Source organism: Dermacentor variabilis, chromosome 5 (assembly GCF_050947875.1).
Source record: "Dermacentor variabilis isolate Ectoservices chromosome 5, ASM5094787v1, whole genome shotgun sequence".
NCBI classification, from domain to species: Eukaryota; Metazoa; Arthropoda; class Arachnida; order Ixodida; family Ixodidae; genus Dermacentor; species Dermacentor variabilis.
This window is the reverse complement of record NC_134572.1, coordinates 24,617,501-24,631,295: the sequence shown is the minus strand read 5'-3', so window position 1 is coordinate 24,631,295 and position 13,795 is coordinate 24,617,501. Positions and strand designations below refer to the sequence as shown.

At 48.5% G+C, this 13,795-nt stretch overlaps 1 protein-coding gene across 1 annotated transcript; it reads right to left on the bottom strand.

The window, feature by feature from the left end:
• Positions 1–1,109: 1,109 nt before the first annotated feature.
• On the bottom strand, positions 1,110–7,030 carry LOC142583464 (uncharacterized). Its single transcript, XM_075693951.1, has 2 exons — positions 4,399–7,030; positions 1,110–1,129 (listed from the first exon to the last, which is right to left on the bottom strand). The coding sequence occupies exons 1-2, from the start codon at positions 7,028–7,030 to the stop codon at positions 1,110–1,112; spliced, it is 2,652 nt and encodes an 883-aa protein (XP_075550066.1).
• Positions 7,031–13,795: the final 6,765 nt, after the last annotated feature.

Below are 13,795 nucleotides of genomic sequence, written 5' to 3'. Positions count from 1 at the left end.
AGGAAACCATCGAGTACCCATTGTGTATGTGACATCGCTACGACATGACACGCCTATCTCTCCGGACAACGTTAAACCGACTGAACTTGAGGCCGTTCTCCAAGTCAAAGATGTTCTGACCGTGGCCACATTCGTCCCTGGCACAAACAATGTTTCGTGCAGCAGTACGGTAGTTGAAGTGCATCAGTTTGAGAGGCCGCTTATAGTGTCCCTGTGCACCCTACGTGCGCTCAGTGCTCACTCTCTTCCTCTTTTGCTTCTTCTATTCCCCTTTCCCTTACCCCCAATGTAGGGTAGCAAACCGGACGCTCCTCTGATTTACCCCCATGCCTTTCCTCTCCTTGCTTTCTATCAATCTCTTGCTTTCGCTCCATCTCGAATAGCAAGACGAAAAAAACATTATATTTATATTGTGTCTTACTGTGGCGAATATACAGAGAGACAGGCGGCTCTTCAATGGATCATGATTAGGTTTACCTGCTGGCATGCCTAGCATGCTACTTCACGTGGGTATGACAATAAATGAAATTGGTTCCGTCATGCTCCTCATGTAATCAGCAGCTGCTGCTGTTTAGAAGACTTTTAACCTATGGAACTAGCGCTGCATGATTGCACTGATTCGATGCTCCTACGGCGTATTTCTTAAAAATGAAAGAAGGTGGGTTGCTAACCCACAATAATGCCTCACCTGTCATACGGTACCCATTTCGCGCATTCTTCAGTGTAGCCGCTGCGCAAAGAACATTTCGGGATTGAGTGCGGATGTTTCCCAGCTATGAGTGGATAACACATTATCGTAGAGGATACAACATGTGGAAAGTGGCGGATGTTTGCTTTCTGTTACCTTTTGGGGACTATACTTTGATCTTCAGCTTTGCTGTTCAGTCTGGTCCACTTAGAATTACTCCTCATAGACACTACAGATGGCGGGCTCGCTGAGGAACGTGGCGCTCAAGTCGATGTATGGATGAATGAATTAACTAATCAATCACTGAATGAGGTTTTTAAAGAAAGGATAAATAAGAAAAAGAGGAGGGCGAACCGTACTGTTGGCGCTGAAGACTAGATACTCCTAAGGAAATCACCTGAAAAATGCAAAGAAATAATGGTCAAATGTCGATGATGTTCCCTGCGAAATGAAATAATGCTGTTCTGAAAAGAGGGTTATCGAGAAGGCGAGTCATTTACACCAGACAGACCGACGTAGTTAATAGAAAACAATTCCTAGCACTAAGGCCTTTACAATCGCGTTGATGTATAGTTTATGACTGCTTCTTCCTTGCGCAATGCCATTCGCGCATTGCAATAAGGGGAAAAATGCTCTCTGTGAACGTACCTCTGGATTGGGAAAAACTCTTTCCTCGCGCACGGAAATTGGATGCCGTATTTCCTGAATCGCGAGCGAATGGGAGCTGCCACTGCATCGTAGTGTATCTTTCCTTGGGCAAATGAGTTCCGCGCACTCCTGAAGGGCTGTTTCCGTTCAGAGCTACATTTACTGGGAACAGTTAATCACAGCGTCTCGCCGAGGGGCTCTACTCGATAGCAATACTATAGTTGTCGCACAATGCTGCTGGACAGCCACAGCGATCTATGTCGTTATTGTGAGTGTTAGTCATGGCCGTATAGTGACAAGATCGGTCATATAGTAGCAATGTCAATACCAGTTAATGATGCAATGTAATCTTTCGCACTTCACGAAATTTTGCGCTGATGACACAGACATTTGCAACAGGGGTGCGCTTTGCATTTTGTTGATTGTGTAGGTAGCAGTCACACAAACAAATACGCGATTGTTGTGATAAAATGCGAAACTTTCGCCTGGTGGCAGCATTGATTCTAGCTGCAGTTCAAGACCCAAGTGCGAAAGATCATTACGCTCCTCGCACACTTTTAGCAAGATTGCGTGACCCTATACTTTGTGCCCGACGTAACTTGTGCGAATGTTTAAAACAAGTCTCATGTAGCTGGACAGAATCAAGGTAATGTTGTTTACCGTCGCTTGGAGCAAGTCGGACTATTTTATGTATTGCGCCTAATTGCATAGTTAGTTTTTATTTATTAACCTCTCAAATATTATATTCAGAGAAAAAGTTTGAGTGGGGAAGTTGTAGACCATTCAGAAAAATTCCCGACCCAGCCTTCAGTTGCTCAATGCAACTAAATGCAAAAACATAAATGCTTTTTCTTAAGCCTGAAAGAAAGCTCGCGAAACACGAGAAAGTACCGCGCGACTAATTCCTGACCTAGCTTTCTGCTACTCAGTGCTTGCTACATACTCTTTCTTATGTGTGTCTCGCGGACTCTCTTTCAGATGGCGAAAAAAAAACTTATGTATGCACGCATTGAGCAACAGACAGGTGGATCGGGAATTTTCAAGAATGTTCACTTTTCTCAATGACAGTTTTGCTCTGAATATATTATGTGAGAAGTGGATTATCTATTAGTGACTAATTGTGTAATTAGGCAAAATAAAAATATAGTCTGACTTACTCCAAGCGACAGCAAATAGCATTACCATCGACGTGGCACTTGCATATATTATTATTTTGGCACAAATTATATGGGGCACAGGCTAAATGCGTCAAGTTGACTTCTGGCTTCGCATTGCGTTCTGGATGGCTCCCTTCCCGCTTAAGCCTTCTTGCCTAATGTATTTGCTTTTGTCAGGCCGGACCTACGAGCTTGCATGTGACGGTTTCAGCACTTTGCGCTGGTTGGGCTGAGTCTTTTACCACGATTTGCAGCTGCATTTCGCATTCTCACCGGTCGTGTTTCTGTTAAGGCTCTGCGTCGGTACACTTCCGTTGAAGTTAGCTAGAACATTAGTTGGGACGAAAGAAATTTAGAAATGAATGCATTTTGTGTTCTCACGTACGTACAAAACGGCAGAAAACTAGGTGGGCCATGAAATTAGGAAATTTGCAGGAGCCAGTTGAAATCGTTCGACACAGGACAGGTGTAATTGGAGATCGCGGGGAAAGGACTTCGTCCTGCAGTGGACATAAATAGGCTGATTATTATTATTATTATTAACGCGATAGCGTTAAGGAGCTCGTGTCGCAGAAAAGCCGGTGTCGTCGGCGTCGGCGTCGGTGTCGGCGTCGGCGTCCGCGGCGTTGGCCGTGAGCGATAAATCACGGCAGGCACTTCATAAATAAAAAGCAACTTCCAAGATGGGCTGGGTGGGAATCGAACCAGGGTCTCCGGAGTGTGAGACGGAGACGTTACCACTGAGCCACGAGTTCGATGCTTCAAAGCGGTACAAAAGCGCCTCTAGTGAACGCGGTGTTACCTTAGAAGGCTCAGGCGTGCGTCGCTTGCTGAGGCGCGCATTTCGTTGTCGCGCCGAACGCTGCGTTGCTTGACGCTCACCGCGTCCGATGCGGGGCGCGTTGTCGCTGCGCCGTAGCCCAATACCCCTTGGCGGGTCGACGGGAACGCTGTCGCGTTCCACTCTTGAAGGCGAAGCTTAAGCGTCCTCCAATTTTTATTATTATTATTATTATTATTATTATTATTATTATTATTATTATTATTATTATTATTATTATTATTATTATATGCGTGTTAATGTTACATTCTACATTACATTACATTCAACATCGCATCACGATAAAAATGTCATGTAACCAAATAAATTAGCGCTCAATATGCTAGTTACTGTGGTCTCGAGTCGAAAGAGTCCAGATGGGGGTTGTAGTTGAAGGGATGGGTCCAGTTGGTGCATACGTGTGTGCTTCAGGCTTGGTGCGTTCCATAAAGATCTTATGGTTTCATTTGCAAGCACATGAATTTTCATTGCTGCGTCTGTTCTTGAGAATGGTATGGAGTCTTTCAAGTCCTCCTCATGTGCAGATCGAGTTCCTGCATCGGCATGTTCATTGCCCATTATGTCACAGTGGCTTGGAGTCCACTGCAACGTGATGTCGTGTATTTGCTCAACGAGGTGGTACAGCAGCAGTCTGATTTCTAGAGCTAGTTGTTCATGGGTCCACGGCGTAGGGCAGAAACCAAAGAATGAAAAGCAGCCTTGGAGACACTGAAGAGAGAGAGAGAGAGAGAACAACTTTAGTAAATATGCCTGCAGAGTCGGTTAGGCTCCCTCCATGCAGGGAGGACAAGCTTTTACCGCGACGCGGCCATTACGTCAGTCTTGTGCATTGTGCTCCTCGAGGTCTTGGTTCCTCGCTACTTCCGCGGATCCGAGAGGGCCGCCATCCCCTTCCTAGGGGTGCTCCCCCCTTCTCCTCGGTTTCCTCTCTCCTCTCCTCTCTAGAGCTGCCGAGACCTGCTGGACGGCCTTTAGTTGTGTATCTTGGTCATAGGTCCTCGTTGCAGCCTCTAGCCGCGGCGGGATCGTCGTCTTCCCACTGGCTTCTCGTGGATTTCTACTACAGTCCCAACGGATGTGAGCCGCGGTGGCTCTCTCCTTAGCGCACAGTCTACACACGTCACTCGCGTACACGCTCGGACACACGTGCTTAGCGAGCACCGGGGTGAGCAGGGACCCCGTCTGTAATTGCCTGTATAGCACCGCCTCCTCCCGGGTAAGCCCCGGGTGAGGTGGTGGCATAGTCTGTCTGTTAAGTCTGTACCACTTCACTATTTCGTTGAAGGTGGTCATCTTGTCCTTGGCACTGCACCGTGACCAACACTCCGAGTCGGCCGTGCTTGCAGCTGCGCGGTTGGTTAGTCCTCGCGCGGCCGAGTTGGCCGTCTCGTTGTGGTTCACGTTCCCGCGTTCCGACACGTCACTGCCCATGTGGGCCGGAAACCACTTGATCACCACAGCGCTTTTGCGTCCGATGTCTTCGGCCTTGCGCAGTATGCGCACAGCCTCACTACATACCCTACCCTTGGCGTAGTTCTTCACTGCCGTTCTAGAGTCACACAACACTGTAGTGCATCCGGGGTCGGAGACAGCCAAGGCGATGGCCACCTCCTCCGCCCGGTGTGCCTCTCGAGTCCGGACGCTCGCCGCGGTCTTCGTTGCACCCGTCGATGCCCTGACAGCCACCACCGCGTATGCGTCGCTGCTCCCTCGATACTCCGCCGCGTCCACATAGATGGCGCCTTCTTCTCTGGCCTGGAGGTCCACAAGAGCCCTGGCCCTCGCCAACCTCCGCTCCTTGTTGTGCTCGGGGTTCACGTTCCTCGGGATCGGGCAGACCCTGAGCTTTCTGTTGATGCTATCCGGTATAAGCACGTCTTTCTGCTGCTCGCCTTCCCTCGGCTCGAGGCCAAGGTCCCGCAGTATCTTTCTTCCGGTTCTTGTTTCAGAGAGACGCTCGAGTTGCGCCGTTCTATGTGCTTCGGCTATTTCGTCCAGCGTGTTGTGGACTCCCAGCGCCATGAATTTTTCGGTGCTCGTGCTTCCGAGGAGGCCGAGTGCCGCCTTATACGCCTTGCGTATGGTGGCGTCTATCTTGTTACGTTCGCTCGGCCTCCAGTTGTGGAAGGCGGCCACGTACGTTATGTGGCTAACTGCGAAGGATTGAACGAGCCTAGTCAGGCTCTCCTCCTTCATCCCCGCTCTTCTGTTGGACACCCTCTTGATGAGTCTCATTGCCGCGGCCGCTTTGCCCGCGAGCTTGTTGACCGTTTCACCGTTGACTCGATTTCGCTGGATGAGCAGCCCGAGCACTCGAATCTTCTCGACCTCCGGTATCACTTGTCCTCCCGCTGTCTTGACCGTGATCTGTGGTCGCTCGTACTTGACTTCCATGTTCTTTCTTTTCCTGCCCGCTCCTGTCGGTGGAATCACCAGCAGTTCTGACTTGGCCGGAGAGCAAACGAGTCCAGACCCGCCCAGCTGCTCCTCGATGGCGTTGACCGCTTCTTGCAGCGTTGTCTCGATGTGTCCGTCGCTTCCTCCCGGTACGCATAGCGTAACGTCGTCGGCGTAGATGGTGTGCCGGACTCCCGCTACTCTTTCTAGCCGGTTGGCCACCCCGATCATCACGAGGTTGAAGAGAAGCGGGGAGATCACCGAGCCCTGCGGAGTTCCGATGCTGCCCAGCTTCTTCTCTTCGAGCTGCAGGTCTCCCGCGCAGATTTCGGTGGTCCGTTCCGTCAGGAAGTCTTTGATGTACTGGTATGTCCTTCTGCCCATGTTTAGTCTGGATACTTGGGCCAGGATAGCCGAGTGCCTCACTTTATCGAAGGCGCTCTGCAAGTCCAGCCTGAGTATGGCTCTGTTGTCCTTGGTGCCCGTCGTATCGTCGATGATCTCGTTCTTCAGTAAGATCATGGCGTCTTGCGTCCCGAGCTTCTTCCGAAACCCGATGATGGAATTTGGGTAAAGCTCCGGTTCTTCCAGGTAACGCTGCCACCTGTTCATGAGAACGTGCTCGAGGACCTTTCCCACGCACGAAGTGAGCGAGATTGGCCTGAGGTTCTCTATGTTGGGCGGCTTGCCAGGCTTGGGGATGAGGATCGTCTTGGCTGCTTTCCATTGCTTGGGCAGCCTTCCTTCTTGCCAGCACTTGTTGAAGAAGTTCGTGAGCGTTTCGATGGCCGCTTCGTTGAGGTTCTTGAGCGCTCTGTTGGTCACTCGATCGGGACCCGCGGCGGACCTGCCATTGAGATCCTGCAGGGCAACTCTGACTTCCCATGTCTGGATGTATCGATCTAGCGTCTCGTTCTCGTTGCCTTGGTAATCCGGGTGTCTTTCCGTGGGGGTGGTCGGTAGGTACTTGGCGTCCAAGCGTCCCTTGACCTCGTCCTCCCCGTGTTCACAGATTGCCTTGTGTAGGATTCTGGCCAGGTTGTTGTGTTGGTGGCCCTTGGTCTTGGTTTCGTCGAGGAGGTGCCGCAGCATGTTCCACGTCTTGCCCTTGTGCATCTGTCCGTCGGCTTCGTTGCAGGCCTCGTTCCACTGTTGGGTGCATAGCACCCTGCAGTGGACCTCGATCTGCCTGTTGAGCTCGGCGATCTTCTTCCTTAGACTTCGGTTGGTTCGTCGCTTCTGCCACCTCGCCTTTATGGACTGCTTGGCTTCTAACAGGTGGGCCAGCCGACTGTCCATCTTGTCTATCCGTTCGTCCGTCTCCAGCTCTTTGGTGGCTCCTTCCATCGTCTCAACGACGTTGGCCGCCCATTGCTCGATGTCCGTAATGTCCAGTTGCACCGCGGGTAGCGCCTTTCGAAAGGCGTCCCAGTCCGTAATGCGATGCTTCCTTATGCCGCTGTTGCCTTGGCGGAACACGCTCCATTTCTTGGGCAGTTCACCAGAAATTAAGTGAAGTGCACAACGAATAGCAGCGAGTTCCGCGGCAGTCGATGTAGTCTGATAAGATAGTCGAATCTTTACGGTGGAGGTTTTTGCAGGAAAGATCACCGATCCTGCAGACCCATTCACCATGGTCGAAGCGTCAATATATGGATGATGATGCTTGTTGTATGTCTCGTACACCAAGAGCAGTCAAAGCTGTTTGAGCGTTGGAGACGAGAGTTCTGCTTTTGTACGTATTCCTGGTACTATTAGTTGAAGTTTTGCTTGAGCCAAGCACCATGGCCGAAACGGATCTCTCGCTGGAGCGGCATAACCTCATGGAAGGTATGCAGGATAGGACAGGATTGTCTGACAAAAGGAGTCACGTGGTCGATCCTCTGTCAGTGAAGCTAGATGATGGGCAGAGGCTCGAGCAAGCTGTCTTGTGTGTGCTCTGAGCACTTGCATGACTATATCGGTCTTAGCTGGGAAGTCGTGTGCAATCGCAATTGTTTCAGCTGTTGACGAGCATTGCGGCAGCCCAATACACACTCTAAGTGCCTGGGCTTGGACGCTTTCGAGTGTGCGGATATTGGTTCTGCAAGTGGTGGTCACCACAGCCAAGCTGTGTCGCAAATACCCGAGAAAGAGCATCCTGTATAGTAGCGTTATTGCATGTAGACGTACCCCAGGCTTTTCCTCTAAGAAACTTGAACACATTAGAAACATCCCTCAGGCGCTACTTTAGGTAGGCCCATGAGGACTCCAGCAGAGGTATGGTATGGTAAAGCTTTATTGTCCAGCCATAGACGGATCACAGATCGATAATGTCGACTAAGAATTGGTGCGTCCTGACATAACGTATTACTTGACCGTCTATAGAGATATCGCATGATCTCATTGGCTTTCGGCTAAACGCGACCAATGCACATTTTTCTTGCGATATCTTGAGGCCTTGATCATTTAGGTACGTCGATGTTAACGTCGCAGCGTTTTGAAGCCTTGCGCGTACCTGTGGCCGTGTCACCCCAGATGCACAGACGCAGATGTCGTCAGTATACATTGATACTTTGACCGTGTTCGGCAGTTGTTCCACGAGACCAATGAGTTCAAGGTTGAAGAGCGTGGGACTCAAGACAACGGCTTGCGGGACTCCATCCATGGTGCGTGTAATATGGCGAGGTTGGGCCAGCTTCACTGTTAACAAATAGAGGCCGCCTATCTAAGTAATGGCGCGTTCAACGATATAATTGACCGCCTAGGCACACCGATTCTAATGCATCAAGTACGGCGTCATGAAGAACGTTGTCATAGGCTCCCTTTATATCTGAGAACATTGCGACACATTATCTCTCACACATCTTTTGATGTCGAACAGGTTACCAGATCGATAAAGATGTCGACAGAGCATCGGTGATGTCGTAAGCCAGCCATGGCGTCTGGGTGCATTTCGTAGTGTTCAAGGTAACACTCAAGTCTGTTGGGGATCATTCGCTTCATTACCTTCCCAACGCAACCTGGCAACCGCAGTTGATCGGTATGAAGTAATCTCTAAGGGAGACTTGCCAGGCTTAAGAAGCAGTCCAGGCGGCTGATCCTGCAATGAAAATTTCAAATGATTTGATAATGTTTGGCGCAAGAATTTGTACACATGTGCAAAAAAAAATAGTGTTCGCACTTGCTTCGCAGTATTACAGGCAGCAAAGCGTTGATGTTAGTGGGTTCCTGGGGCATCGCGAAACGATATTTACCGAAATACGTGCGAAAGGTTAGAATTCCTGAGAGCTCACCCGGGACTTTCAATAATTGTGATGCGCGGATATGCAAAGGCGCTGACGAAGGTCTATTGCGACTCATATAAGAAGTTATATTTGCTCATCCCTCGATCTTTGTGCCATTGAAATAATAGCTGTCCTGCCTACACTGCTGCGCCACGTTAACAGGTGAAAAAGACATTTTAATGGAATTTTCCAGCCCCATTGCTATCTTGCCGACCTTTAACCGCAAGCATGCATTTTCGTTCACCAACACATTCCGTCGTTGTATTACGCACTCATTAACGCACAATCCTACTCAGAACACACACACACAAAAAAAGAGCGCGCGCAGTGAAGCTACGGGTTCCACTGCGTTGTTACACAGTTTTACGGCAGGTCATGTTTGGTCAGGCTCGTGAAGAATGTGCTGATTTTCAATTCCGTTATTAGCACTCCTTGATAGGTCTGCCCTTTTTCAAAGAAAAAGCTGGAACCAAAACTGACGCATAGTTTGAAACGGAGCTTTCGTTGTGGATATTAAGGGGACACAGAACATAAAATGATAAAAAGGAGGCAAGGAACAATACCTGGGCCTGAGCAATGATTCATGGGTGTTCGACTTCTTTAGGATAGTCTGACTATAGATAGTCTGTTGGTATATTTAAGAGTGTCTGCGAGACAGCATTTCTCAGCGAACTACGTCATTTTCCTATTTCTTTTGGTCGTCCATGAGTGAATGAGTGAGTGAGTGAGTGAGTGAGTGAGTGAGTGAGTGAGTGAGTGAGTGAGTGAGTGAGTGAGTGAGTGAGTGAGTGAGTGAGTGAAAAAACTTTATTGCAGGTCTGGCGAGGACGCGAACTCAACGCACACCCGGCTAGTCCCACGTCGGGACCGGCAGGTCTAGCCCACCGGACCGGTCGCGGGCACGCCGGACAGCCAGGATTTCCTTTTCTAGAGTGGGGCTACGCAGAAGCGAGTCTCACTCCTCCTTGATAAACTTGGGGTATGTCGACCCGCACTCCCAGAGCATGTGAGCTAGAGTGGAGGTCTGGCGGCAGGACGGGCAGGCGTCTTCGTGATACACGTCGGGGTAAGCCTCGTGGAGAGCGGACAGACACGGATATGTGCTGGTCTGTAGAAGTCTGAGCGAAATGGCTTGCGCCCTATTCAACTTGGGGTGAGGGGGTGGAAAGACCCTTCTAGAGACGTAGAAGAATTTAATAACCTCGGTGTGAGTAGCAGGAGCGTCCCTGTGGCCGTAGGGAGAAGGGGAGTCGCCGCTCCTTACAAAGGAAGCGCGGTTGGTGAGTTCACGCGCAGCCTCGTGAGCAGACTCATTGAAGTTCGGGGAAGCAGCCTCGACCGACCCTACGTGAGCGGGAAACCAGTGGATCGAATGATGCGTGAGAGCATATGGACTCTAGCTGCTAACAAGCCGAGTAGCTTGCTTGGTGATGCAACCCTTTTGAAAAACCCTAACTGCCGTTTTCGAATCGCTAAAGATCTCGGACCCACGACCGTCTAGCAGGGCGAGAGCAATCGCGGCTTGCTCGGCGACTCCAGGGTCTGAAGTGCGAATGGAGGCAGCCGAAGAATATACACTGGTTGCTTGCGCTGGTCGGTTTGTAGGAAAATTCTCTTGTCGGATACTTGAATAGATTTTATTCCTCTTTATTTTGGATTACTTGCTGATAAAAATTCTCGGATACAGGACATTAGCACGCGCGAGTGTATGAAAGGGCGCGTGTTCTTCGGCGGAATGATGTTGCGTGCTTGGGCAGGTGTTTGTTTTAGCAGTACAGTTTTTCAAAGATTCCCCGAAGAAATGTAGGCGCACGCATTTTGAACTAAACTCAAGTTCAGAGACAATTCAGTGTCCCGTTTATTCGACCTCGGCTTCTTCATGAGAGCATCCTGCTTGAACATTAAGAAACAAATGGAACGTTCGTGACGCTAGGTGAAAAAAAGAAAAGAAGCTAAAGCACATAAGTTACAAGATAAAAAAGGCGCTTAATAAGCGTACCTCAACAATTCATGCTTGTGGCAGGTCGTCCTCCCCGCCCTCAGGCAGAGGTGCACGCCACCGCGTCATCAGCAACGGACTTGCGTTCTCAAACTAGCTTGTTCAGCTGGTTTGCAAGAAAAGGGGGTTCTGATACGACCTGTTTGGATCAATGAGAAAGGAGGGATGGGGCGCTATATGGGATAGATTGCGAGCCATGAAAGAAAAATATATAATAATAAAAAGAAAAATACGGAGGGAAGAGGAGATGTGGAGGGGGGCGCGAGGATCATGAAACATTGTTCACCTTTCCTTCGTCATACGCCTCTGGGCTCTACAGTGGTGGACGGTGTGGGTTAAATTGCCAAATTTTCTAGAGACGTTCAGCAGAAAGTTAAAATTTTAAGACCATTACTTGTTTGCCGTGGTCAGAAGTTAAACATTTTGGGGTAGCTATCGCATCATATTTTTAAATATCTGTGAAGCAAACAGCCATAATACGATCATCGTTTGCCTTGTCCTTTCTTATTAAGGGTTTATTGCCCATTCGTGAACGTCATTTCCTTTTGGCCTTCTTTTCTTTCATGATGCAAGGGTACTAACATAGCCAGTTGTCTATCACCCTGTATAAGCCGCTTCAAAGGCTTTCGTGCATATATTGGGGCCCTATAGAGAGAACACGAAAATGTGCGGTTTTTCTTGCTTGTTGTATGTCAGTGCGTTAAAGGACATTTGGTATTGTAAGACATTGAGAACTGATTGATTTCGTGCTAAATATAAAGCCAGAAACTCCTCTGCAGATATCTGCTGTGGTATCGTGGGCACCGACACAACTAATCCTTTTTCTGCAACGTACCTCTGCTTTGTTCATCCTTCTGTAGAAAACTTATTGCGGAAAAGGCAATTTTTCAAATTTCTGCTGATGTTCACCTGCTTCATTTTGGGTATTCTAGACTCTAGGCCAACAGTTCAAGACTCAGCTGTTTCCACAAAGAATAAAAAAGATAAAAACCTTACGATATGGAGAGTTGCATTTATATGTTGGAGCTATGCTCATCCAAGTGGCAATTTGAAATTCGCACTTCGATTATTTCACAATTGGCCGAGTAGCAAACAAAACTTGGTTAACTTTTTAAATCCTGTAAATACAGGGACATGCTTGATTACAAAGTTGGAGAACCAAAATATATTCCACGTAGCGAGCCACAGCAGGATTTCGTAACATTCTGCAATTCCATCGCCCCCATAATTAAGTTTGCTTTTGTATGAGTTAGAGAGAAAACAAGAACGCCCACTGTTGTTTCTGCAATTAGGTCTCAAGTTTAAATGCCTAGTTTTCTTGATACATGTCGGTGAGTGTTTCCGTGCTGGAAGAAAAAAAAAGCAATGACAGTATTCTTTAAACAAAGCACTTGTGTGGACCCCATCGTAAACTATACACATGGATAATCTTGTGCTATAAATGTCTCGGGCATTTCTCTCAGTGTAATATGTTTAGCCAACATGTAGAATCATTGCTGGCAACCCTTTTAATCACGGCTTGCAGAGGAGCTAAGGTTTATAGTACGAGGCTCAAAGACACAAATCTATAGGAATGATTGTTCGGGCTGCATTGGAGCCTCTGCTACCTGCTCTGGTTGCTTTGTGACTCTATCATTGTGCTTCTAAACACGAAGTCGCGGAATGAAATCCCGGCCGCCGCGGTAGCGGGTAGACTGGGGCGAAATGCAATAATGCCAGTGTACAGTGCATTGGGTGCACGTTAAAGAAACCTAGGTGGCCGACACTACGGTGCGCCTGGCAATCAAATTGGGGTTTTGGCATGTAAAACCTCAGAATTTCTTTTTGAGCGTCTGCTTTTTGTTCACTGCGTCATTCTCCCTGTCTTACTTTCACGTTACTATTCCCAACTCTGAACTGCTCGCGCCTAGTATAAACAGCTATCTTCTACTTAGGACCGATACATAGAGAAGACAAAGTCCCAGCGGAAAGTAGTGGCCCATTTTCATGGCAACACAATTCTCGAATGGCAAAACTGGTGCCATTTCCTCATTATAAGCCAGCAGGAAGGCCAAGGCCTGCGCTCGGATTGAGGGAGACAGAGGAATTAGGAGCGACGCAATTTGGCGGGGCATTCGCAGCTAAAAGCGCCTGGTGGTTTGCGGAGCGACAGTGCAAGCCTCTCGACAACCGGAGCGCTCAACTCGTTTCCTGAGAGATAATCAGGGAAGAGAATTCGGCGTGCGTAATCAGAAACGTAATTACGATGCGCGTTAATCCGTAATGACTGACCTCCAGCCGCGTCCCTAGAAAGCTGACAATTACGCAGCCGGGCTGTGGTCATGTAAACTTAGTTAATTGACGCGCCATGCTTATCGTTTACTCGGGACTTTTGCAAAGGCGAGCTCCTTTAGCGTGAAGTCTGTGCTTCATTTACCTAAGGCGCTCGTAATGCATTTGTTTGTATAACGAGACGTAGCACTTAGTGTGTTATTCTGTGGATTGTGAAAACTACAAGTCAATAAAGAGAGCGAAGAAAATGAAGCTGTCATGTCTGTAACTAAAGCTACAATAATTTTGCTTTCGGCTTTTATAGTGTGCGGTTCTCTTAATAAGCACTGCATGACACAAAGGCAAAATTAACAGTCTCTATTTTTTTTCGGTAAGGAACTAAAAATTTTAATTTTTTTACGGGTAATAGTATAGGATTAGGATCTCATTGTGACTGTGGTGCCAAAGTAAAGCTGCAGGAAAATACTCTAAGTGGCAAATTTCGGCCCATTTCCGGCCAAGACGTTAAAAGCACTTGTGAAAGCAGGC